This window comes from Phycomyces blakesleeanus, assembly GCF_001638985.1.
Source record: "Phycomyces blakesleeanus NRRL 1555(-) unplaced genomic scaffold PHYBLscaffold_36, whole genome shotgun sequence".
NCBI lineage: Eukaryota > Fungi > Mucoromycota > Mucoromycetes > Mucorales > Phycomycetaceae > Phycomyces > Phycomyces blakesleeanus.
In genome coordinates, this window is record NW_017265166.1 from 3594 (window position 1) to 30305 (window position 26712).

The window sequence follows — 26712 nt, forward strand, 5'->3', positions numbered from 1 at the left end:
TTATTTAAGTAGATACTATGTTATTCCTTTTGAACATCCATTGGTCCACCCTTGGTGCAATCGACCCCTACTGTATTCCAGTGCTTGCTGCGGCATGCCTTCTTGGCTTATTTGTTTACTTTTATAAAAAATAACTATAGGGTGGATTAGAAAGAATGTTCTAGGTATATTTATTTAAGAGCGACAGATTATTTAAAAAATATGAATGTACTTATAATAAAGTTAAACATGAGAACAGATGGATATCTTTAACATAAAGATAGATATATCAACGTTTTAATTAAATGTCTCAATTATAGTAATATTGACTATAAAAATAATAACTTTTGTTAATACGATGCAAAGTAAATAAGACTATGCTTTGCTTATCAGACAGTTCAGAAAACAAAAGAGTTGATAAACAGAAAATACAATGACATTTTCTATAAAATATAATCTTTTATTAAAATGAAATAAAGAGTATCAGACTATTTTTTGCTTACCAATTATTCAATACAATAGAAGAGGCAGCATGCAGGAAATGGAGATATTATCTATAAAATAATTTCTTTTCATTAGAATTACATACAAAAAAGTAGAATGATTATTTACTTACTTGTATGTCTGTAGAGAATAAGAGTGTGTGTATAATCAAAAAAAGAGAACCGAGATAAAGACTAGTGACTATAGAGTGTATGGTATACATAAGAAAAATAATAAATACAAGTTGTATCTTGAAGGTGTACATTAATATTTATATAACATACCATTTTGTAAACCCTCCCAAGGTATATGTCTTTGTTATCGGGCCAGAAAAATCTAAGCAGAATAATTAATACATAAATTGTGAATAAATATTCAAGTATATTTTTATTATCTTTTTATCATTATTTGTGAGGCAGTTAAGAAGGACTTGGTGGTTTAAAGCATAGTGTATTATGCTAGAATAAAAACAACAAGATGATTAGGTCTTGAAACTTTGATGTGAGTTGATGCTTACTATGTTAGACATTAAGAAAGAAGTAAAGAAGAAGAAAGAAGAAATTTAAAAAAAAATGGGAGAAATTTAAAATTATAATTTTATGACCGTTGACTCTGAGAAACTGATAGAATCAATTGAGCAAATTGAAAGTCATTCAACTCATCCCGATTGAGACAAGACATTACATACTAAACTATAATCTCTTACATTTTTATAATGATTGTAAGCTATTACAAATGCCTTTCCAAGTCGGCTTATAAAGAAAAGTATAATATAGAGATCAAAATGCTATAAAGAGCATCATCAGAAAAATAATCTTTTGGTGCCTTACTTTCCACTTTTACATATGTTTTGATTTATTTTATTATTTTATAGAAACTCTACTCTAATTATTAAAGTATTCACAATGTTTCCATTTCTTTCATTAGCTTTAAATATCTCAATTCATGTCTTCTAATACGCAGCAAACCAAAAAAACAAAAAAGACAACTACAAAAAAGTCTGTTCAACAAACCGCTGGGACAGCAGCAAGCACAAGACAACGGGAAATTTTTCCCAGCTTGACAGTTAGCTCGGAGCTAGATGGTACTGTCCTGTCCACTTTGTCTACCATGAGCACCCAACTGAATGAATCTCATTCACTTCTGGAGAAGGTCTACCACAACATGGGAGCAACCAATGGCCAGAATAACAATTCAAACCATAGTCCCATCAGTCAGGCTCTTACTACAGAAGAATATATAAAGTACCGCCTTCCAATGGTTTTGGTAGAATATATACTAATAATAGAATATTGCAAAGTTACTTACATTATATTTTGCAGAGATTGATCTATTCTCAAACACGAGCAGTTCTGGCGACAATGCTATTAACGGTCAATGAGGGCGCCTTCTCAATATCCAACTGTCCCATTGCTGATGTAGTGCAGAGCTACACATATCAGCAAGCTGAAGTAAAGTCTGTTTCGTCTGCAGTTATGGAAGAGAAAACCCGAAGATATATTTCGTATATGCTTCAAAGGGCAAAAGCTTTGCCAGAAAAGATAGCTCGACAAAATCGAATTTCTCGACGCCAGTCCAGAAAGAGAAACGTAAGTATAGTCAACAGTTTTTGTGTAAACTATTTTAACTTTTTTTTCAGATTCTTGCAGACTACAAGGCAATTTACTTAGCTGACAAGACAAACCTTGAGTCTAAGTTTGGTGAGACTGTTGTTGACCTTCTGGACTATGACATGTTATTTGATATTGAGTCAGATGAGGGGAAAAATAAAATTAGATATACTCCTAGAAATAGACATCCCTTGGTAAGGCTCTCATGATAAAAGTTATTTTTTTAATACTTCTAACTCAAAAGTATTTATATTATAATGCAGGTAGATGAATACTTTACTGTTTTGAAGAAACAGAGACTTGCTAACAAGGGACCAGACGTCATTGGCAATTCTGTCTATCCAATTATTTTGAGAAACATCAAGTTATTGAACGAGAAAAAGGCATGTGTTGCTGCTTGGATTCACACACGCCAACAATAAATCGTTATTTTGTTTATAAAGTACATATAGTACTTTAATAATTTTTATTAATTGTGTTGAATGATGTGAGGTGAAGTGGTAAAATATAATTAGGCGGTATTGTCAAGATGAGAAGCAATTAATATATAAATAAAAGGAAAAAGAAAAAGACAAAATCAAAAATCAAAATAATAAATTATTATTTTATTTTATTTTATTTTATTTTAAAGCCAATTAATAAAAAAAATATATATACAAAGCAATTATTTAATTATATAACCCTGATTGTTTTATCCTCGTTTTTTTTTATTGGAAATTATAATACCGATATTAGCAAGAATATGTAATAAAGGCTAAGAAAATGGTAAATGTCGGATATTAAATATACAAGTTTTTTTGTCTTTTATATTATTGATAAAAGCAAGAGAAATAAATAATGGTTTTTACTATTCGTTAATAGTTAAAAAAACTGGTAATATAATTTACTATTGCTCTTTTAAATACTTAATAAAGAAGTAATGTTAAAACTTAATAAAAATAAAGAGATAAATAAAGATAAACCTTTTTACAGTCAAAAAAACTCGTATTATAATTATTTATACTAGTAACCTAAATAGTTGTTATTTTTTTTGTTTTTTATATGACTACTTTTCTAGGCAGTGGAATAACCAGGTGCTTTTGCGTCCCACTCTGCATTTTATGTGTAGTCAATGCAAAGCACGAATGCAGACGATGCACTGGAACAATGCACAAAGCATCTTCTTCCATAAATCCCTTGTCTCACAACTGCAGACCTTGATCAGCTAATGGCTGATGACTACTTGAATGGTAGGCGGGAAACCATTTAATGAATGCGAACGTTGACACTCTTTTGACTCCACCGATCTTGATGGTATGAGTAAATAAATACTCTATTTGACCAGGAAATTCAGATACATTGTCATTTGTTCTCTCAAGAAACAATATCCTCACAAAAGACCCGCGCTTCTTCTTTTCACCACTGCAGTACTCTTGCCCCAGCAACGAAATCTTCTTCACCTTTTGAACCCGATTGTTCACAAATACATTCTCACCAATTGGGATTCTCCCTACCACACAGAAGGAAACACTTGTACTCCGGTAAGCCTTGACATAGAATTCAAATAACCACTGATAGTGATCATCCTTCATCATAGTCAAAGGCTGCAACTTGATTGGCAATGTGGTCGGGGGCAAGGCCTCACTTCCGGTGACATTGTATCATGGATTGGTAGCAGCTTGCTGGAACATTGCTAAGCTAAATGGCAACGCAGGAGGGTGGCCAGCATCCAAATTCAATGGAGAAGAGCTGTTGGAATTTGATTTTACTTGGGCAACCCCCTCAAGGAACTTTATCAGTGGTGATGAAAGATTGGTAGAATACGCTCGAAAAAAGCTACCAATGAATGCTTTCTTCAGGAAGACTCTTGTGAAAGTGACCTCAAGACCATTGCGATAGTTTGTCTTGATGTTCTTCAACTTGCCGTTGTATTACTCGAAGCTATACAGCCAGAATGCGTATACTGGACCAAAGTTAAGCATTGACTCACGCAAGTGCATATGCAAGTGTATATTTGGCGTGATGCTGCTCTCTCCATAAAGAGTCTCACACTCTTTTTCAAATTTGCCAAGGAGCTGGTGTGCGCTGTCAATTTCTGAATATGTGACTGAAGGACCGGTCAACTTTTGGCATGCTTTTACAAAGAGAGTCCAGTTTCTGTAGTCGTCTTCAGGCAAAGCGTCTTTTAGTACCACCAACGAATAAATCAGACACCACGATTGCCACTTGTCTGCCTTCATATATGAGAAACCAGATTCAATCTTTGTTGATAAAACGGCATACCCAGGAGGAACAAGAATACCATTGGCAAGACGTTGCATATGGATGAGAACAGCAGTTGGGAGATACCTCAGGTCTTTCCAAACACTGATCATATGCTTTGCTGTCCCAAGAAACAAATTGTGCATGGGATCAACAATCGTGTATCGGATGGGATCAAAGTAGTGCAGGCGATGCAACTTGGAAAAACGGGTGCCATGCTGCTTCTCCAAAACAGCTCATTCTGCATCAGATTCTGCGCAGAACCACGTCTCAGCTTTGGTTGCATTTTCCTCTTTTGTTTGGCAGACCCAGTTCTCATTATCGAATCCAGAATAATTAATCTTACTTGTTCCAGCAACAACAGTGAAATGATGCTTGCACATGTGACAGGCGTTTGTACTTGCAAATCCTGTAAATCCAGCAGTCTTTCTTGCAGCAGGTATGTTGCAAGCAACAAACATAAGAGCAGTGCAGATACTAGTACCATTGGGAAACTCTGGAGTTTTCATAGTTATGCTGTCATATAACTCTACCAGCTCGTCTACCAGAGGTTCCAAGAAGTTGTTCATCTGGTCAATCTTTGCTTCCTTTGGACTACACTGCAAAAACCATTGGGAATTATTATAATAATAGGTTTTGATTATCGGGATATTTTGTCACATAAAAATGAATTACTCGTAAATATTAAGGAAATTATAGTTGACAAGTTATTGAATAAAGTGTCAAAAATAATTGAATATTATCTTATTCCAAAAATAAAAACCGGGAGTTTAGGTATAATGTCTGTATATCAACTGTTCTTGTGGATCAATTATATAGACTATTCCAAATGCAGAACAATGTATTATCTACCACTGATTACACCTGTAATTTGATGTAGACCTTGTTTTTGTAATAACAGGCATAATAACAGGGCACTTCTTTAATGTTTGTTGGCTAAATGAATCAAAGAAAAAATTCTCACAGGTGCAAATGCTAAGCATGAGTCTCTCAATTGGATATTGTTCTGTTTTGTAAAATGATTTTTTTATTTGTTTTTATTTTGGATAAAAAAAGCCTTTTTTTTGGCAATAATAAGAATTCTATATAGTATTACTATTAAATACACTAATCTGTTATATTGTACTTCTTATAAATTTTATTTCAGAATTTTTTGAATTAATAAACTCAGATAGTGAGTATATATGCTTACTGAAGCTATTTGATTAAAGGGAGTAGAAAGATACTTACATACTGTTAGAATAATTTGTTAATAATGGAATAAAACACAGATTTATATTATCAAAAGCTACGAGCCAATGCGTCATTCAAGTATATATTACAAAGAAAGGAATATAAAACATATACATACATATTTACTAAAGGAACATGTCTTGTCCTTGAGTACCGGTCATATAAGAATGTGAAGAACCATTTCAACTATAAAAAAAGAGAGTGAGAATGCTGATATAAAAAAACAAAACAAAATAAAAACAACACAATCATAAAATGAATAACACGTACCCTTATATTCTTTAAATGATTTGTTTTTACTGACCATATGTAAATCAAGGGTGAGCTATATTTAAAGTAGATGTTAGATATTGCTTTTAATACTGGGAAGAAGATGTTGATATAGATATATACGTACATGCCACCAATATGTTTCTGTGTTTTTTTTGTCTGCACCAGTTATATCAGAGAAATATATGTAATAGCTATTTAAAGTAATTTATAGTTAGTAAAATAATGATATATTTAATGGTAAAGTACCTCTTGTATAATGAAAGACACCTGCATCATATGTATATATTAAGGGTGCCTAAAGTGAAACATAGTAGGATTAAAAGAGTGTCATTTTTATTAATATTATTAAAGAGTAGAGAAAAACAGAAAAAGGTGGGAAAATAAAAAACAGTGTTTGAAAAAGCCGTAGACCCTGAAAGAGTTATTAGACTGTTTCTCTTACTTTGAAAAAAAAAATTGTCTACTAATTATAGCTTTATATGTTTCATAAAACAATTGTTACTTACTATATACCTAAAGAAGTTGTTTTCTAGCTCAATTTTTTTAAAATAATATATTTCGATCTCCTCGATCATTTAAATAAAGAAGTATTTACACACTCATACACTTGCTCAACTTGCTCGCTTAATCATTAGCATAATTGTTTAATCACTCAATTACTCTACAATTCTTTACGTGTAAAGTACTCTCTTAAAAATTTATTAAAATAGAAATATCAAGCAATATATACCAGAAACTTATTATTTTATTATATAAAAATACAGATAATGGCTTCAAGAACTAATATCAACCAGAACGCACATACCAATGGATCAACATCTAGGCCATTGATCAACGCAGTCAACACTGGGTGTATAGAATCGTCAAATCCAATGATTGCTCCTAGACCAGAAAATATGTCAATTCCAGTGTCAGAGTTTAATGATGTAGTCAGTCTTCTCACTACACTCAATGACAAAATGACAGACGTTAGTTCCGATGTTAGTGAATTGAAAGGTAATTAAACACAAACTATATTGTTTTCCAATAGACTGACTATTTGAACAGTACAATGCCAGGTGGGTGCTCAATCGACTGGCATGCAAGCCGTTCTGGATTCTGATATGGATCCTCAGGACATCATAAGCAGCTCAAGACACTCAAAGATCTCAGTAAGCTCAAATACTAAAATTATAAAAACAATCTCACTTTAAATCTAACATCAATATACCTTTAATAGAATATTATTCGGGGGCGGTTAAAAGATATTAATCTTAAGACAGATGATTTGGAGTTGATCGGAGAGAATGATGATAAACCAACTTGGGATGTCAATGTTGGTTTGTCTGACGAGTTTAACAAGAATCTTGCAAGTGATTTGATGCTTTACATTCGTCGTCAACCTGTAGCAGCCATAGTATCACCAAAAGAGCTATGTGGTATAATTGTAAACAGCTGTGAAGTTTTATAGAATAAAATCAACAGTAAAAAGATTGAGACGTATATAAGAATACTTTGAGACTGCATATAGGTTGTCTTTATTAAAGAATACAAAGTTGTCTTTTTTATATCAAAACACGATCTGCTTTGTTAGTCACATCTTAATTTCTGAAGTCTGAGTTCATTTAGATATTAGAGAGCTGGTACTGCTATGTTTATAATTTAATCTAATTGCAGTGTCCTCATATTAACTCAGTGCTTACTGAGCTGTCATAATTACAGTACTTGTGGTATTTCAGGTACGAAACAATAGAAAAATAAAATATTTGATAATAGAGACGTATAGAAATACTTTGAGACTGTATATAAGTTCTCTTTATTCATAAATAAAAAGTGTCCCTTTTTATAAGAAAACACAATCTGCTCTTGTCATTACGTCTTAGTTTCTTAAGGCTTTCTTCCTTTACTATATTTGGTTATTAGAGTGTATTTACTGCTTAACTAGTGTCGGTGTTACAATTATGACATCAAGTCATAAATCGTACTTCTTTAGCTCTTAGCTATTCTTTTCTCTTTTATACTAGAGCTTTAGGACTTCCTACTAAATTAGCTCCATATCGATCTGACACAGTTTACCCAGCAGTATGATATAATTATCTTAACAATCTTTAAGATATTATCTACAGTACTAACTGTAATAATTATTGGGCTGATTACTTAATCGTTTATATATATTTTATACCGACAAGATGATAGCTACTACGCTATCCCAATATGAATATGTTCTTATATGTGATAAATCCAACATCCGAGTGTCTGGATCACCACAGTACTTACTGTAATTAATTATTGGTCTTATTGATTTACCATAAGTAAAATAAATAAATTATTCATTTGTTCTTGTAATGATAGCTGTTTTACTATAATAATAGGAATATGTTCTTAGATGTAATAAATCCAACAACCAAGTGTCTGGATCACCACAACAGCTATTATAATCAGTTGGCTGCTAGTAAGCTTACTGAAGAAGACAGACAGACAAACACTACCTCAAACAGAAGAGGAAATAGAAAGACTGCTGTAAGCATTTCTATTTATAATAATTCAATTTTGACAAGTATACTTAAAATATTATATATATCGTAGCTTAATAAAAGGAGAAAAAGAACGTACACAAAGCATAAGGATGCCGTCACTGAAAAGTTTAATCGGGATTATAATGGCGTTTTTTACAGAGATGCAATGTCTGGTGATGAGACAGAAACCAATACTTCTGTTGTTGCATCTCGTCCTGATTGGCGTAGTGATGAGGTAATGTTTTATATAAAATGGTTTTTCTGTTGTTTGATTCCTGATGTATATATACATTTATAGTTGAATACCGTGTTTGACTTTCTTGATGAGCTCGCCAGAGATGACTTGGGAAAAAGAGCAACGCAGTTGAAGTCGCGGAGTCATGTGTTAGTACACAAGACAATTCCTCGTGGCTTGGTCACAAAAATGCCTACGTGGTCAAAACGCGTATAATAAAATTTCTGTCTTTTTAGTTGCACTCTTTATCACATCTCTTTTTATGTCTATGAACTATGTTTTATATTATTATTATTATTTTAAAAAAAAGATAGAGTATTTTATTAAGTGTATAGCTTTCTTGGCAGAGGAATAACAACGACTTTTGCCGCACCACTACCAGACACATGACTTCCAATTGCAATTGGCGACAAGATGTGGTGGACAGGCAGAATGTTGTCGTAGTCATACTTCAGAAATTCTGGCTCATACAACTCGATGCCCTGCTTGATTCTAGGTTGATAGCAAGGAATTTTGTACCACTCAACAAAGGCAAATACGTGTTGGGGGTTGTGACAAGGGGAAAGGTTGGTGTGTGTAAGGTTTGGTGTAAAATCGTGCAAGAACAAGTACTTAATACGACCAGCATATCTTTCCTCAGAGTCTCCACTTTTTTCAATAAATTTTGCTTGTATATGCGATCCTCTCACGACCAAGCCTTCTCCACCTGTGTAAACTTGTCCAAGAAGATTGATGGACGAAATCTTCTGGATTCGGTCATTCACAAACCAACAATTCCTGATTGTTGTCTTGGCACTGCAAAGAGAATCATTGTCATACTCAATTTTATAGATATCGAGCAGACAATCATACTCGGATTTTCTCATTGTTGTTGGTGGCTTCAAACATAATGGTAGAGCGGAAAGAGGTAGAGGTTCGTTGCCAAATGTTTGCTTTGAAGGCTTTTCAGCGGATTGTAAGAACGTTGGCAAGTGAAAGAATGACGGTATCAAAGGATGTGGCGAAAGTGCAGGATTATAGATTTTACGACCAGACAGCTTGAGAAAGAGAGAGAGGAGTAAAGGACTGGTAACATTTCTGAGATGCGCTTGACAAAAGTCACCATTGTAAGAACTCTCAAGAAACCTTTTCATGTAGGTATTCTCGAACCCACTCTTCTGGTTTGTCTCAAACCCTTTCAATACACCATTATAGCGCTCAAAGCTAAATAGCCAAAATCCGTAAATTGGCCCAAAGTCCTCAATCGTTTCTTTTAGATGGAGATGGAGATACATGTTTTGCGTGAATACATCTGGTTTATAAAAGTCTTCACAACCAACACAGAACTCCTCCAAACTTTCGTGAGCTTTTTTGATCCCATTTTTGGTGATACTTGGCTTCGTCAATTCTCTGCATGCATCGACAAAATGAATCCAATTGCCAAGCAGATCATCTCGCAGGCGTGTCTTAAGCAGAACAGGAGAGTATATCAGGCACCATGATTTCCACTCATCTGCCTTCATAAATGGAAATTTCTTTCCAATCTTTATTTTCAGAGTCGTATACCCTACAGGGAGTACTATTCTATTAGCCTCTTCCTGCATCTCTACAAAATTTTTGTCATCAAGCAAATTGTTTGCAATCCAAATATCCATCATTCGTTTTGCAGTCCCAAGAAAAAGGTTGTGCATGGGATCGATAATGGTTGCACGCACTGGCTCAAAGTACACAAGTTGATGAAGCTCAGACCAACGAGCACCATTCTCAATCTCCAATCGCTTTCTCTCTGTCAATGTCTTTGCATTCTTCCACAGGTTTGCATGTCTGCGATTTTCTTCTTTTGTGCAGCCTACCCATTCCGAAAACTTAAGCCCAAAATAGTTTACAGCAGTGGTCCCATCAATACAAGCAAACTGACGATTGCATTTGTAGCATGCATATGTGCTGTTGTGAGATGTAAACCCACACGTCTTTCTTGCAGCAGGGATGTCGCATGCAACCATCAACAGAGCAGCACGCACCAGAGCACCTGAGCAGTTATATGTATCAATTGTGATACCTTAATACAATAGCATAAGTTCATCAAGAAGAGGACGCAAATAGTTATTGATCTCGTCAGTGCTTGCTTCTTTAGGTCCAGTCATCAATCCAACAAGAATGACATTTTCTGCCTTGTTCCGCTCTTCTCTCGGCAGATTGTTAATTGTCAGGTATATCGCACCACAAGAATATGTTACTCCATTAAATGGTTGAAACCAATCAATGTTCAGTGTCAATAGTAATGATCGTTCCTTCAAAACAAACTGGACACCATCCTCATCCACTAATTCGTTCCACATCTTTCCATCATATACATCGAATAAAGTACCGTCAACTTTTGGTTCACGATTCCATCTGTTGATCATACTCTCAAAAGAAGGACGTGTAAACATTTTTTTTCAAGGTAGTTGTCAATGAGCTATAAACAAATGTGCACTTTGGAATCATGGCGTTCTTCATACTAGACTTGTAGAGATCATTCTTACAATGCGTCTTACTACCAACTCTTTTGAAATTGCAGAATATATGTGTGTTGTTGCTGTAATCGTACAATGTGTGACAATTACTGCATGCTACATATTTTGATACGCCGTTTGTCAAGTCATTTTATCCTGTCATTTTCCTCAAACCCAGAATGCTTGTGGGAAGTCGGAAATTCTCTCCATAATGTTTGAGGGTTGTATTTATGAATGTAATCAAAATTACTGCGCCTTCATCCACAATGAAGCTAGAAATAAATATCACAGTGAAAACCGCAATTACTCGATGCCAAATATTCTCTGGAAGGTTTTCTGTAGACTCTGTAAGTTATCATAAAATAATATTAATTTTTTGTTTCTTTAATTCAAACCTTTTTTCTTCAATCATAGTTTATTTTTAATATTTACCCTGTTCTTGCTCTCTGTTCTGTTCTTCTTGCTCAAATTCATCCGACGACTCATATTCAGACTCATACTCTGAGGTATACTCCTCTGTTTCAAAAAGAGATTCTTCCACCAAAAGAGGTAAGTGGGTATTGACATACTGCTCTGGTGAGGGTGCACCATCGGAGTAATTATCATCTATTGGTACCGAGTTTAAATAGAGTGCGCATTGGGTATAAAAAATAAAATACTATTACATTCAATATGTTCTTCAATTTGATCTACGTCCATATCAGCTTCACCAGTGTTTACTTCGGCTGTCAAAACTATTTGTTCTAATAGATTAGAATACATCATATAAATAAATGAAAAATTGATAACTTAATTTACCATTAATGGTTTTATCCATATTCCTGTCATTATCATTCTGGGCATGACGCTTGGCAGTTCTTTTATCTGTCATGGTGTATCCAAGAGGATTGCGATTGCATCTTGTGCATTTGCAACGAACTTCATCGGGATTGGCAATGGAAATCATTTTTTCACTTAATTTTTTTTAATAATAAAGGAAGCGTGTAACAGCCGTTGCTTATTATAATTGTCTTTATTATTTTGAAAAAATTCTCTCAGAGACTCTGATATATATTAGGCCAATGATATGTCTTTAAATATATTCTCGCTGCTAAACACAGGAAATGACTTGGGTTGTAATTTTTTGGCTACTATTATCGATAATTCCAGGTAAGTGGAATTCAATTATTTTAAGGTGTTTTTGCAGTGCTAGGCATGACACCAACAAGGATAATGTTTTCTGGCTTCATTCTTTCTTCCCTAGGCAGGTTGTTCATTGACAGGTACAAGGCCCCACTTGCATGTGTACAACTCTTGAGCAGTTGAAACCAATTCACATTCAATGTCAACATCAAAGAATGGTCGTGATTCACAAAAGGCTCGTCATCTTCATCAAGGAGCTCAGACCACATTGCACCATCATAGACGTCCAACAAGGTACTGTTTAAGGTTTCCCTTGATCTCCATTGAACGATTTGATGCTCGAACCCAGGTTTGGCAAAATGCTGTGCCAATGCATTCTTGAGTGAGTTGTATGGGAAAACCATGAGAGGGACGGCGCGATCAGCTTTGGTGTCAGAGAAAAGAGGATTTCTGCAGTATGTTAGTGGTGTGGTTGTATATTTTTTGAATGTGCAATTTGGTTGGCAATTGCCTGGTAGATAAATTGCAAAGCACTTGTTGCAGACGGTGTATTTGACGATGCTTTTTGTCATGAAATTGTAGCCAGTCATAGTCTTTAATGCATCAATGGTGAGTGGGAGATCAGTATCCTTATCAAAGGCAACAAGAAGATGGCGGAAGAATTTTAACATAGCAGTTCTATCTGCTTGAACCAAGTAAAACGCATGAAAGATAACGCCAAATATAGCCATGAATTGGCTTGTTTGAGACATTTCATGAATTTTCAAAGAAGCAACTACAAAGGCAAGTATTTCTGTTAATTATTTGTAACACAATTTATATATATTTCTTTTTTAAATGTATGCATACCGGAAGCAACCATGTCTTCAAAATCTTCAACACTGGCAACCTCAACTTTGCTCTCATCTTCAGACTCATCGCTTGAATCAGGATCGTCATTGTCAGAAGCCAATGATGTTGTCTTGACATCAGACTCTTTGAATTGAAAAATCTCATCTTCTCTCAAAAAAGATACACTCTGTACAGTAGTTTCGGCTGATACAATAGAATAATTGTTTTCATCTATAGTAAAACCAGACTATTAGCTATCTAAATTATGATTTATTAAAAAGAAATTTTATACTCACAATCAATCAATTTTTCAGATACATCTGCCATCTCAACATCTGTCTCTTCTTCGACAACTTCTGTATTAACTGATAATTAACAAAAAAAAATATTAGATTGCAATTTATCCAGTAATGTGCGTATTACTCAAATGTCATTTACCTCGATTTTTTGGGCCAATGTCTAATAACTTATCAGCATCATTATGACGCTTAAAGGTCTATGCATTTTGCAAAGTTCTGCCAATTGCATTTTTGGTACATGATAAACATGTACATATAACAGTATAGGTTTTAGTTGTAGAATTCATAACAGTAAGAATAATATTAATAATAATAAAATAATAAAGAGGTGTATACTATATTTTATTTTTATCTTTTATATGTCTCTTATTTTTGTCATTAATAATGAGTTGATATATCTTGTTCACTATGTCATTGACTACATTGAGCTTACCGCCCCTATTAGTAAGAATTACAAATGGATTTTGATACAGCAATCTTTTCTTAAAAAAAGTGTTCCTGATTATTAATGGGGCTTCAATTTAATAATCACTGATATAATGGCGTAGTTTTTCTCTTTCGCGTTTTTTTAATATGACATTAATTCTCGGTCATTTTGGCAAGTGGCCTTTTTTGGATTTTTTTTTCTTGTATTTTTTATGACATCAATTCTTGCTCTTTTTTTCAATTTTTTTGATATACTTTCTTATTAAAAATAAGTCATATGTCATACATTATTATATTCTAATAAAAATTAGTATTTTTTGTGATGCAATAAAAATATTATTGAGTCTAAATTAGGTGCATCTGTAACAACAAGTTTTTTCTTCCAGAAAGATAATTAAATACTATATTTAACATTTAATATTTTATTTTTATTTTTTATTTTTCTGCCAAGTCAATCGAAACATATATTTTTTAAGACAATTGTGCGATTTATTGCCTAATTAATAAATATTTGTGTTTGTATCTGTGTTTATTTAATATAATTAGAAAAAATTGCGAATTCACATCTCAAGAAAAAAATATATTGAAAAATGATGGTGTTTGAAATATTTTTCCAAATTTTGCCAAAATTCAAAAAGTAAAATTCGACCGAATCCACCCTCCTTTTGCAGTGTTTAAGTCTATAAAGATGTGGTTTACCAAAAAACTTTCTCCCAAAGGTTTTATTATCTTTGAAGGTAACCTGCAGACATATTCAAACGACAAGAGCCTGTATGCATGTGGATTTATCTCGCGTTTCCAGCAAAGCAAGATAAAAGCTGCAGCAACATTCTATATGGATGCCACCTATAGTATCACTCAAAGATCAAATGACATTCTTTATACTATTGTCATTCGTGATGAAGAACTTGATCGTGGTTTTCCCTGTGCATACATGCTGACCAATGACCATTCTTTGAGTCCCATTGTCCAATGGTGGAAGCACTTGAAAGACAATAAGTTGGTTGCAAACCCCTGGCAGTTTACTATTGACTGTAGTAATGCTAAGACAAATGCACTCATGGCAATCTTCCCTTGATGCCAGATCCAATACTATCTTTTTCACGTCAGTCAAGCATGATACAGACAACTAAACCTGAAAGTCAAGACAGGAAATACTGCTGCCTAAAATTTTTTGGTTCGAAGAGAAATGATGGCTTTTCTTAAGCATATCATATATAAAGAGCATATAGTTGTATTTCTTGACAAGATTGCCGACTTCATTGGAAAATATCAGCAAAGTCAACCTGATTTTGTCTGATACTTTGAGACCAACTGGTATATCATAACTAAGTATTGTGTTTGGAGTAGAGCTTTTCATCAGCTTGAATTGTCTTACATGCTAATAAACAACTACATCAAGTCTTTGCACAACCAGCTAAAAACTCATTTTTTAGACCACAGTCGCAACAAAAGATTTGATTGACTGATTTTCATACTGACAAACGAAGTAGAGTTCTACTTCAAAGAGGAGAGTATCAGAATCAATATGCGCAGTGGCCCAATGACAGCTGCCCAAAGACAACAAAGGAATATAGAGATGTCTACTGAAGCTGTTCCAGCATACATGCGTGCTAATATGATTGTTAGCCCATCAAAAGCAATGTCTCTGAACGCCACTCTTGATGACACTGATGATATTCTTGAAGACGAGTTATGGTTCATCAACTCGTTTACCAAAGATGGTATTACCTATCAAGTTGAAGTTAACAACAATGTTATTCTTTCTTGTATGTGTTATTCTTGGGCTAGGTACATGAAGCCTTGTAAGCATATTCATTTGCTCCGTATCCATATGTCAGGCTTTGCTTTTTTGTCTGTGGCTCCTGCAAATAATGTGCTGCCAATCACAATTTCTGGTGAGCAGTTTGTTAATTACAACACTATGTCAATTGATGGCACAACGGAGAGCACTGGGCGTGGGTATTCCATAGAGGCATTTGAGTATGTAAAGAATTGTTCATTAACAACTGGACATAATGAGCAAGACTTGTATCAACTGATGCAGTATGCTACAGAAGAGGAAGCAGAGGTTATCAGAGCAGCATATGCTGCTCCTATAAAGGCTTTTCAAGAAATCAAAGCTAAATATGAAGCTCATTTTAGAACTTTAAATACACAACGTCATTAATAAAAAAATCTTCTGCTTTATTAACAATTGTTCTCACAATATATAACTATTCCTAAAGTGGTCCGTCGATAATTTCACGCCTCTTTAATTTCACGCTTTGATAATTTCAAGGCTCTGAAGACCCAACTCGAAAAATAGGGCTTAACTTTCACGGTTCTCGTTAATTTCACTTTCACGAAATTTTTTGGCCTTGAATCCTTAAAAAAAAAAAAACTAGCCAATCAGACAAGAGCAATATAGTTACAGTTTGGTTTAATTTTTTTTTAATTCTGGCTTTTCACGATTTTGTAATTGACATCAATGTCAAGTGCGTTAAGTTTTCATGCCAAACACTGGGTTATCAAGTTGTTATCTAGCTTACTTTTTTTAAATTTTTTTTTTATTTTTTTTCAGAAATAAAATAAAACTATATGTGCTATATTTTGATTAAGTTTTATTTATTAATTGTTTAGTAAAAATTATTTACTTGAAAAATATAAATATAATTCTAATTTGTTTTGTTATAAAAGTTTTTATTATAGATTTTATTATTTCTATCTGTCATTACTATTTATTGTTATTTGCAATTGTTATTATTTACAAACATATTACGAAATCAAGCTTTGACTGTACTTGGCTGCTAACTTTTTTTTTCTATTTTTAAATAAAGAAAAATATATTTCTTATAGAAAATTGTTTTTATTTTATTTGAAAAAGAATAAATTTTAAAAAGACTTGAAGAAGCTGGTGACTTTAGTTTGCTTTGAGTTCGCGGTTTTCTGGAACTTGTTTCGAAGGCCTTCAACCTTACTGACCAAGTCTCTGTCAATATCTTCATCTTCCAAGATATCCAAAAGCGTGCAAACACACTCAAACTTTTCCGAAGCAGAATAAGTTCTCTTAAAAGAAACTGCTGATTCCACTTCAGCAGTTTTTTTATTGCTGTTGTTGGCTGCATTTTCATCGGCGTCATGTTCTTCTATCACAATATCTGTGATCTCATTTTCATTGACCACTCTATGAGTGCATTGTCTCTCATAGAGTAGATCAGACTCATTTGTTGGGCAATCTTCCAGAGACAGAAGACCTGATCCAGCAATCTTGTCCAGGGTTTCTTGTAAACCCTCGACAAGAACCTTTTCAGCCAGACTTTGCTGAATCATAGCCTGGTTTACATCTATAAATTATATTTAGAATATTAAGAAAGTGGAATTGAAAGATTATACTACTATTATGACCAATAAATTGCTTTACTACTACCTTCACTATCTTTTTCTTCAATAAAGCAAAAGATTATTGCATTCCAGCAGTTCTTAATAGTCTTTGCCAAGACAGATTCCCAAGCCTCTCTTATCCATTTTATGGCCCACAATTGATCAATTTCAAAGATTTTATCAATTGGCCCGATTTTATCTTGATTGCCATTTTGAATCATGCCAATATATTGATATGCCTTTCCATACTGCTTACACTTGAAATAAGCCTTGAATGCCCGAATAATACCACCATTCAATGGCTGAAGGTAGGAAGTGGTGTTTGGTGGCAAAAAAAGAAGCTCGACGTTTGTAGGTATATAATCAACTATATGACCAGATAAATTGTCAAGAATCAAAAGAACTTTGCGCTTTTGAGCTTTCATGGCATGATCAAAGCAACAGAGGAAAACATAAAAGATTGATCTTGTCATCCAAGCATTGCTATTGTAATGATACATGGAGAATCCATGATCACTTGCTTCTTGCTTCTTGTTGTTCTTGTTGAAGCAGTTTGGTCTTCTTGCATGCCCAATCATCAGTACATTGGACCACTTGTCCGTTCCGTCTGCATTGTGCAAGAGACCTACAGTCAGGCGCTTCTTGTTATCTTTCCAACCAGAAAATTTCTGGTGAGAAATTGTTGTTCTTGGTGGGGCAGCATAAAAGAGTGCTGTTTCATCAAAGTTATATATGTCACGAGCACTATATCCCTCTATCTTCTCTTTGATGGCAGCCTTGTCAATCTGAAGCGATTCTATATCAGTAGAACCAGCCTCACCATGAATTCGATTCATTTTAATGCAATGACGCTTTCCAAACTTCTCCATTCAGTCTTGAGAAGCACTAAAGTTTTTAACGCCTATTCTTTTAGCAAAAATAGTAGCTTTAGTCTTAATCAATTCCCAAGTGATGGGAATCTGATTATTTTCAGCAATGTTGATCTAAAGAATCACTGCTTCTTCAATTTGCTATAGTTGTGTGACAATATAATAAGGTTAATTTTATTTTTTATATGGAGCAAAAATGCATAATGTTGAGATATATTACATACAGGTCATTTCCCCTTTCTAATGCACTTTCTGTTTTTTACATCAGCTTGCATTATCAAGCTCTGGTCTCCTCTCTTCAAAATCTTTGAGATTATAGAAGCATCAGGAGCTTTTTGAAGGCCAAAGGTTTCCTTCGCCCATTCAGCCAATTGGGGGTTACTCATAGATGGCTTTTTCTTTTTAATATCACAAATCTCAAGGTGATTTGCAATATTAAGTGAAACGTTTTTTTTTGCTCATTTTTATTGTTTAGTTCTGGATTTGATAGATTTTATTAAAGTATCAAAAAAAATTGAAAATGATATTAGATAAACATTATATAATAAGCTAAAAGCATACCAAAAAGCTGTTATTATTTGATTGAATAAGAATTTGAAACAATAATTGGTTATGAGACAGGGGGGTAGAAAACAGTAATGCAGCCCGGGGTTATATTTAACTAGAATGAATTTAAACAGAGGATTGAAGCATATCGAATCATTACTTGATATATTTTTTTTCTATTAAAGAATAATGTAAACTCCGCCCATAGTTGGCAGAAAATATATACTCCGGACTCATTAATTTCACTCTTCGATAATTTCAAGACACCTGGCCTTCCCTAGGCCTTGAAATTATTGAGGGACCACTGTATCACCTTCTTAACATTATATATTTGGAAATATATGTAAGTATAAATTTAAGCTGTATTCTTGGCTATCTTAATATGTCATTATTTTGGTTCTATATCTCTGCGTTTTTTTTAAGAAAATGCAAAGATAACATGTGGCTTAATTCTGAAATTCAAATTCTGGTTGTCCGGTATGTAAAAGGTACAGGAAATAAAAAGATTCTAAAAAAGTAATTCCAAATAGACCGACACACCCTTTTTTTAAAAAATGTTTTTCTAAAATTCTGAAATTTTAATATGCTGTAGCTGGAATTTTAAAAATGAGACAATTTTTTTCTGAAATTATATTGCTACAGCCAATATAAAGATATTGCCTTATTTGGGAATAGTAATATTTTTAATTAATATACACAGTTTGTATATGTAGCTCAAATATTGTTATAAAGTTAAATTTATATAATGTGTATTTCGGTGCAATGGTATATTTTTATGCTTTCACTCCCACAGTCAGGGTGTCGTTCCCAATCTGGGTTGGTCTTCCTTTTACTATAACAAAGTCAAAAGGTCAAACCCACTGGGGATCAAGGAGTATACGTAAAATCAAAGAGAGAATAAAACATACTTTTTATTGATATGAATTAAATTGTCTTATATAGTTTTCTAAACTAATATTGCGCATTATCCGCAGTAGTTATTATTTATATTTAATTAAAGAAATAGTCATTATACTGCAGTTAATGCTCAGGAAGATATTACTGCGCATAAAGAAGTACTGCAGTTAACTATCTTTATATTTTACAGATTTGTTGGACATTATTTTGATGAATCCGAGAAATCGGGATAATTGACCGCAGCAGTTCTGTGTGTCAAAGATACCTCATAGATAACGAACCACAGTAATGTCTTGTAAAGATTAACCACAGTAACATCTTCTGAGCATCAACCGCAGTAAAAGGACTTCTCTTGTAATTAAATAGAGTATAATAGTTTACTGCGGATAATGCACAGTATTAGTTTAGAAAACTATATAAGACAATTCAATTCCTATCAATAAAAAGTACCTTTTATCCTCTCTTCGATTTTACATATACTCTCTGATTCCCAGTGGGTTTGACCTTTTGACTTTGCTATAGTAAAAGGAAGACCATCCCAGATCGGGATCTGACCCGTGTCGCCAAAAACTCTCCGACCGGGAATTGAACCCGGGTCTCCCGCGTGACAGGCGGGGATACTCACCACTATACTATCGAAGATCATATAGCAATGAAACGTAATGTTATAATTTTTAAGCCGCAATTAATAAACCAAATTCTACCAAGCTCAGACTTTCTTTTGATAATCCCTTTTAATTTTTCTTCAAAATTTTGATTTCTTTCTTCCATTTTCACAAAATCGCCTTTTTCCAAAAACTGATTTTCTGAAAATTAAAATCTTTCCTTTTTATTTTTCCTGAAATTGTTTTCTGCCTTTTGTTTTTATTTTATTTCTGTGTACTAAATGTGACGCTTCCTCTTAAATACTACTTTAACAAAATTGTTAACTGAATAGTTTTTCCTTTTATTTATAACATATTTTTTCTAATATTTTTCTTTTCTTGTAGATATATAATATAACTTCATCTATTTCTTCTTTTATGATAAAATATTTATATAGTTATTTTTTTTATATTTTTATTTACAATTATCTCATTAAGTTTTATCTAGCCTATTTTTGCCATATATTTTATCCAAAAAATAGTATAAATATCTTTCTAAAATCAATGAATTAACAACTATCAAATTTTTCTGATACAACTTTTCTTTAAGATACTGTCTATTATCTCTGGTCTCTCTTGTGAAATTTTTTCTGTTTTATTTATTTTTTTGTTAAGTCTTCATGGAAGATTGACCATCTCTTTTATTTTATTATTTTGTCCCAATTTCATCTCTTATTTATCTCTTAGTAAATTTATCATAGTAAATTTCCCTTTAATTAAATTCTTTACTCTATTAAACATTTCTTTCTCATAGTTATCTATTTAGTATTAGTATTATTTACTTCACTTCTTTTAGTTTAACTATTTCTCTAATCATTCAAATTATTTATACTCTTACCTTAGTGTTAGTTTCCCTTTTTATTTCTTTAACTGGTCTATTTGGTAACAAAGAGACTATTTTATCATCTCAATCTATCCAATATCAAACCCAAACCCTCAATTCTTCTTTGAAATTCCTCTTCTTATATACAATTATTTTTTCTTATACATCTTCTACACACAACTACATACTACCACTACAAGAATTATATGATTTTATTGAGTAGAAAGTATGCAAATATTGAGCTTAAAGCCGTGATTTCTATGTGATTTTAGGAATGTTACCCGTGAAATATCTAGTATACTTATACCAGATAGATAGAAGTTTAAAATCATGAAGTAAGTATTGTTTTACTGAGTAACAATAACACTTCTTAGTCCATTAATTGTATTTGAATAGAAATAAGGAGTGTATACTCTGTGCTCTTGATACATGTAGTCATTATATTCCATTTTAGATCTTTATTTAATCTAAAAAAAACCAGATATGGATACTGTTTTCGCATCTATACTTTCCCTATATTTTTTTGTATATTTTTTCTCTAGTTATATAATACAAATTTGTGGGAAAATGTATTTTATCATATAAAATCTATAGGAAAGCATTCATTTTAAGCCATTAAAAATACTTCTTTAGTGGGTACACTTTCCTCTTCTTTCATTGTATATTTATTTTTTGTTTTATGATACGAATTTGCGGACAATTATATTTTTATTATATAAAATTTGTGGGAGATCATTCATTTTTGAATCAGACATAAATATTTCTTTAGCAGGAACATTTTTCTCTTTTTTCATTGTATATCAATTTATGGTTTTATAGCACAAATTTGTAGAAAAGTATATTTCTTAGCATTTCACATTTGAGAAATCATACATTTTAAGGAAGCGGTTTTGTATTATTTTGAGTAAATTTTTTTTTGTTTTGTTTATTTTGATATTTGAAAAAGAATATTTTCTTGACGAGTATTCTAGTTTTTTTAGTACATTCATTTTGTAAAACTATTGATTATAACAATACTTTCTACCATATACTATTGAACTGTTATTGTTTAAAGCACTTACACTAATATCTACTTGAAGAGATAGTCAACTATATAACACAAGAAAAGAAAGATATATATATTAAATGATATTATTGAAAATAAAATATAAGAAAATTGATACTTATGGGCTTGATACAATTGTCATAAACTAATAATTGACAGCTAGTAAATACTACGAGATTAAAGCTCTTGGTGTGCTAATTGCTACCAAAAGATATCACATTTAGTATTGTTTATAATGAGTGTATATATGATTTGCTTGTTAAAAAAAACTTACCAGATGTTATTGTTCTAAGAAAATAATACTCGGACCTAATTGAATAATGTTTACAAAGAAAAGATGGATATAAAAGCAAAGTTAGAATACATGTATTTTGTAAAGACATACCACAATATGAGATGTGAATATTATTGTGGGTGGCATCAAAAGGATATAATGGTATCTATATTGTTGGCATTATTAGTAAATAATAAATACTTAAGTAAACATGTATTTATTGGCATGTCTCTAGTTAGATACTTTACCAAAAAAAGAAATATATAACTTGTCCAACTGTTGGAAGACAAAAAGTGGTGAGTAAAGAAGTAAAACATCAAAGTAAAACAAAGAAGCAAAAAAAAAGGAAAATGTTTTACCATATATTTGTGTCAAAAAGTGCAAAAGAGAAAAGAAAGAAAGAAAATAACTTGACTTCAAATATATAGATTCCAAAGAAAAGCGGCAGATAAACAATGTTTCAAAAAAAAGGTGATTAATTTACCCAAAGATATATACTTCTCCGAATTGAAACATATGTAGTTTAAATAATTACTATAGTTGAAAATTTGTAATAAATAGGGATTCAATTTTACTTAATTAACCTCTCTCAATCACCTTCTTTATTTGTATGTATAAATTCAACAGAAACTGTGTCAAGCTTATTTCATTAGCTAACATATATTAATATTTGATTCTATATAGAAAATGAACAACTTCACCTCTAACAGTCCCTCTGAGAATAACTTTGTGCATGCGGCTATTGCACGTAACATCATGCCCAACAACAATACTGGTCTGACATTGGTTATGTATACACCTACCATGAGACCGGCAGGTAGCCATGTTGATGATAATGTGGCCGATCCAGTTCTGGCAATGCTGGCCAGTCTTAATGCTCAGATGAAGAGTCTTACAGACCAAATTGCAAGCATGGCCACCAGTATCACCAGGTCCAATGATATCACAACTCATCTTCAGGAAACAGTAGCAAATATTGTTTCTGGTCAAACTGTTGTCCAGAATACTGCTTCCAGATACAATGTTACATCAGACATTGAAGCGGTCACTGGTCTTTCATCATTGATGGAAGATGATTATGTGCCTGGAAAGAGATATCCAGCAATCTCAATAAGATTTGATTTGAGAATAATGGTCAAGACATCTAACACTTTTCTCATAGAAATTGATCAATGGGTATCTGAAAAAGTGGAACTTCAGCAGTAGTGACTGAAGAAAAGTAGCTGCAAATGCCACAAAGCTAGAATGGGTCCTTATAAGCTACTTTACAGATGGCTATAACCATGGTCTTGCACTAGCTCTAACTGCATATTTGCAGATCCAACCCCAATCTGCTGGCATACTTACAAGGGAACTTGCATGTATGGTAAAAAACCATTTTTGCAACCAGGTCCATGAGTCCCGCAGAACGCCTTCATCTGCAAACAGAAAAAGAACTGCATCAAAAAGACATTAGCGTGGTTTGTTAGTAAGTGTCTAATTAGATATGTATATATATATTATTTAATACTCACTGTTATTTTTTAAATGTATGTACAGCTTCTTTGCCAGCGTTCTGTGTGTTGTGGTGATTGAAGTTGAAGAAGTTTTTAAGAAGAAGAATTAAAGATTTGAGATGAGGAACGAAGATTTGTGAGAACTTGTGTAGGGTTTATTTATTGAAAAAGATTTGATATCAAAATTTGAAGAGGTTCCTACACTGAACTACTACTGCTATTTATATTATTTTGGATTGGGAAAATTATATGACTGGGGTCAGGTAATCGATCTTATCTGAGTCTTAATCAAAGCAATGTGATCTTGAGATAATTAATATATGATTAATTATATAAATGTGTGTAGTCCCAATGAAGTATTAATATCGAAAGTAAATGTGTTTAAGAGTTATAATTATGCTTATAATAATCCACTGATGTATCCCATATTATGGTGATATCATCATATGAAATATAATCACTATCATGCATGCTAAACCTGTGTGTTAAATAATACAGTAATTGGTAGACACCTTTGACTGGAATAGCTGAGGCCTTATGTTATTTCCCTCAGACTTATTCTCAATTACAGCAGTAGTCAATACTCATTTACAACAATCTTTAAAAAATATGCTGAGTAAGAAAAAAATCATGCTTGATATAGTAATAGTGATAAAATTTCTGTCTACCATCCATATCACTATATTGATCTTTGACTGTATTGCTTTAATGGTTTATTTGTACTACATCTCACCTTTACTGACCACCTACACATCTACTGACATTTCTTTCACTTATGGTAATTTCTAACAGTCCAGCTGTTTCTATTGGTTTAGAGTTCCAATTTTAAGTTGAACCTGTTAAGGCTCAGATTTGGGTGTACGAATTTGATATAAATGAGTCAAAAGTAGATTAGTGTAATGTTTTAAGTGTAATGATAAAATTTTAAATGGTACAAAAATCTGAAATGGGGTGAAAAAGCAAAGAGAGCTGGAAAAGAAGAGATTTTATTGGACAAACCCCATTGGAAAAAATACTTTTTTTTTGATAAGTAATTTTTTTAATAGATTTTTGTAATGTTCATCAACATCCACCAGAACATGCCAAATTTTGCAATGTTGAGAAACTTTTAGTTATTGGAAGAGCCGACAGACAAGTGAATATCAACAGTCTGAACAATGTTAATGTCATCTTTATTGACTTTGACCTGGCCTCCAAGGGGCAGAACCACAATGCTGTTGTAATTGTTCATTACCACGGCTGGGGTATAGATGTAATTTATATTGCTGTTTGAAACAATTTGGTACTTTTGCATAAAGAACGCCTTCCTCATTCTGTCTGCAGAGTCTCTTGCTTGAACGATATTTACCTGACCAAGGAATAATTGACCATTTGATTGAAAAACATCTGCAAGTGTATCGCACAAACACTGCAAAAACCATTGGGAATTATTATAATAATAGGTTTTGATTATCAGGATATTTTGTCACATAAAAATGAATTACTCGTAAATATTAAGGAAATCATAGTTGACAAGTTATTGAATAAAGTGTCAAAAATAATTGAATATTATCTTATTCCAAAAATAAAAACCGGGAGTTTAGATATAATGTCTGTGTATCAACTGTTCTCGGGGATCAATTATATAGACTATTCCAAATGCAGAACAATGTATTATCTACTGCTGATTACACCTGTAATTTGATGTAGGCCTTGTTTTTGTAATAACAGGCGTAATAACAGGGCACTTCTTTAATGTTTATTGGCTAAATGAATTGAAGAAAAAATTCTCATAGATGCAAATGCTAAGCACGAGTTACTCAATTGGATATTGTTTTGTTTTGAAAAATGGTTTTTTATTTGTTTTTATTTTGGATAAAAAAAGCCTTTTTTTTTTGGCAATAATAAGAATTCTATATAGTATTACTATTAAATACACTAATCTGTTATATTGTACTTCTTATAAATTTTATTTCAGAATTTTTTGAATTAATAAACTCAGATAGTGAGTATATATGCTTACTGAAGCTATTTGATTAAAGGGAGTAGAAAGATACTTACATACTGTTAGAATAATTTGTTAATAATGGAATAAAACACAGATTTATATTATCAAAAGCTACGAGCCAATGCGTCATTCAAGTATATATTACAAAGAAAGGAATATAAAACATATACATACATATTTACTAAAGGAACATGTCTTGTCCTTGAGTACCGGTCATATAAGAATGTGAAGAACCATTTCAACTATAAAAAAGGAGAGTGAGAATGCTGATATAAAAAAACAAAACAAAATAAAAACAACACAATAATAAAATGAATAACACGTACCCTTATATTCTTTAAATGATTTGTTTTTACTGACCATATGTAAATCAAGGGTGAGCTATATTTAAAGTAGATGTTAGATATTGTTTTTAATACTGGGAAGAAGATGTTGATATAGATATATACGTACATGCCACCAATATGTTTTTGTGTTTTTTTTTGTCTGCACCGGTTATATCAGAGAAATATATGTAATGGCTATTTAAAGTAATTTATAGTTAGTAAAATAATAATATATTTAATAGTAAAGTACCTCTTGTATAATGAAAGACACCTGCATCATATGTATATATTAAGGGTGCCTAAAGTGAAACATAGTAGGATTAAAAAAGTGTTATTTTTATTAATATTATTAAAGAGTAGAGAAAAACAGAAAAAGGTGGGAAAATAAAAAACAGTGTTTGAAAAAGCCGTAGACTCTGAAAAAGTTATTAGACTGTTTCTCTTACTTTGAAAAAAAAATTGTCTACTAATTATAGCTTTATATGTTTCATAAAACAATTGTTACTTACTATATACCTAAAGAAGTTGTTTTCTAGCTCAATTTTTTTTAAAATAATATATTTCGATCTCCTCAATCATTTAAATAAAGAAGTATTTACACACTCATACACTTGCTCAACTTGCTCGCTTAATCATTAACATAATTGTTTAATCACTCAATTACTCTACAATTCTTTACGTGTAAAGTACTCTCTTAAAAATTTATTAAAATAGAAATATCAAGCAATATATACCAGAAAC

At 32.4% G+C, this 26712-nt stretch overlaps 10 protein-coding genes and 1 non-coding gene across 11 annotated transcripts; 6 read left to right on the forward strand and 5 right to left on the reverse strand.

The window, feature by feature from the left end:
* Positions 1 to 1407: 1407 nt before the first annotated feature.
* Positions 1408 to 2494, forward strand: PHYBLDRAFT_175162 (hypothetical protein; the record flags this gene model as incomplete). Its single annotated transcript, XM_018437432.1, has 4 exons — positions 1408 to 1728; positions 1785 to 2051; positions 2102 to 2266; positions 2336 to 2494. The coding sequence occupies 4 exons, from the start codon at positions 1408 to 1410 to the stop codon at positions 2492 to 2494; spliced, it is 912 nt and encodes a 303-aa protein (XP_018284390.1).
* Positions 2495 to 3253: 759 nt separating this feature from the next.
* On the reverse strand, positions 3254 to 5296 carry PHYBLDRAFT_70819 (hypothetical protein; the record flags this gene model as incomplete). Its single annotated transcript, XM_018442341.1, has 4 exons — positions 3254 to 3695; positions 3987 to 4548; positions 4660 to 4907; positions 5166 to 5296. The coding sequence occupies 4 exons, from the start codon at positions 5294 to 5296 to the stop codon at positions 3254 to 3256; spliced, it is 1383 nt and encodes a 460-aa protein (XP_018284391.1).
* A 745-nt stretch (positions 5297 to 6041) lies between these two features.
* Positions 6042 to 8765, forward strand: PHYBLDRAFT_175164 (hypothetical protein; the record flags this gene model as incomplete). Its single annotated transcript, XM_018437433.1, has 11 exons — positions 6042 to 6056; positions 6584 to 6815; positions 6867 to 6970; positions 7039 to 7245; positions 7495 to 7537; positions 7722 to 7779; positions 7823 to 7880; positions 7988 to 8076; positions 8171 to 8318; positions 8385 to 8549; positions 8613 to 8765. The coding sequence occupies 11 exons, from the start codon at positions 6042 to 6044 to the stop codon at positions 8763 to 8765; spliced, it is 1272 nt and encodes a 423-aa protein (XP_018284392.1).
* A 107-nt stretch (positions 8766 to 8872) lies between these two features.
* PHYBLDRAFT_175165 (hypothetical protein) lies at positions 8873 to 13504 on the reverse strand (the record flags this gene model as incomplete). The annotated part of the gene is made up of 10 exons (XM_018437434.1): positions 8873 to 10297; positions 11054 to 11073; positions 11198 to 11368; positions 11456 to 11629; positions 11689 to 11766; positions 11822 to 11976; positions 12491 to 12938; positions 12995 to 13207; positions 13273 to 13341; positions 13444 to 13504. 10 exons carry the CDS (start codon positions 13502 to 13504, stop codon positions 8873 to 8875), a joined length of 2814 nt encoding a protein of 937 aa, XP_018284393.1.
* Positions 13505 to 14389: 885 nt separating this feature from the next.
* On the forward strand, positions 14390 to 14779 carry PHYBLDRAFT_175166 (hypothetical protein; the record flags this gene model as incomplete). Its single annotated transcript, XM_018437435.1, has 1 exon — positions 14390 to 14779. One exon carries the CDS (start codon positions 14390 to 14392, stop codon positions 14777 to 14779), a length of 390 nt encoding a protein of 129 aa, XP_018284394.1.
* Positions 14780 to 15229: 450 nt separating this feature from the next.
* On the forward strand, positions 15230 to 15871 carry PHYBLDRAFT_152428 (hypothetical protein; the record flags this gene model as incomplete). The annotated part of the gene is made up of 1 exon (XM_018432909.1): positions 15230 to 15871. The coding sequence occupies one exon, from the start codon at positions 15230 to 15232 to the stop codon at positions 15869 to 15871; it is 642 nt and encodes a 213-aa protein (XP_018284395.1).
* Positions 15872 to 17309: 1438 nt separating this feature from the next.
* On the reverse strand, positions 17310 to 17933 carry PHYBLDRAFT_6076 (hypothetical protein; the record flags this gene model as incomplete). Its single annotated transcript, XM_018440691.1, has 1 exon — positions 17310 to 17933. A coding segment is annotated over one exon (624 nt), but the record flags the coding sequence as incomplete, so codon positions are not given.
* Positions 17934 to 18047: 114 nt separating this feature from the next.
* PHYBLDRAFT_152430 (hypothetical protein) lies at positions 18048 to 18319 on the reverse strand (the record flags this gene model as incomplete). The annotated part of the gene is made up of 2 exons (XM_018432910.1): positions 18048 to 18074; positions 18197 to 18319. The coding sequence occupies 2 exons, from the start codon at positions 18317 to 18319 to the stop codon at positions 18048 to 18050; spliced, it is 150 nt and encodes a 49-aa protein (XP_018284397.1).
* A 542-nt stretch (positions 18320 to 18861) lies between these two features.
* Positions 18862 to 19609, forward strand: PHYBLDRAFT_70823 (hypothetical protein; the record flags this gene model as incomplete). Its single annotated transcript, XM_018442342.1, has 3 exons — positions 18862 to 18956; positions 19193 to 19359; positions 19500 to 19609. 3 exons carry the CDS (start codon positions 18862 to 18864, stop codon positions 19607 to 19609), a joined length of 372 nt encoding a protein of 123 aa, XP_018284398.1.
* Positions 19610 to 19946: 337 nt separating this feature from the next.
* On the reverse strand, positions 19947 to 20018 carry PHYBLDRAFT_t280. Its single transcript has one exon. It is a non-coding gene; the product is annotated as a tRNA-Asp (tRNA).
* A 2831-nt stretch (positions 20019 to 22849) lies between these two features.
* PHYBLDRAFT_152431 (hypothetical protein) lies at positions 22850 to 25021 on the forward strand (the record flags this gene model as incomplete). Its single annotated transcript, XM_018432911.1, has 5 exons — positions 22850 to 23338; positions 23403 to 23528; positions 23591 to 23630; positions 24705 to 24902; positions 24957 to 25021. 5 exons carry the CDS (start codon positions 22850 to 22852, stop codon positions 25019 to 25021), a joined length of 918 nt encoding a protein of 305 aa, XP_018284399.1.
* Between the last annotated feature and the right edge of the window lie 1691 nt (positions 25022 to 26712).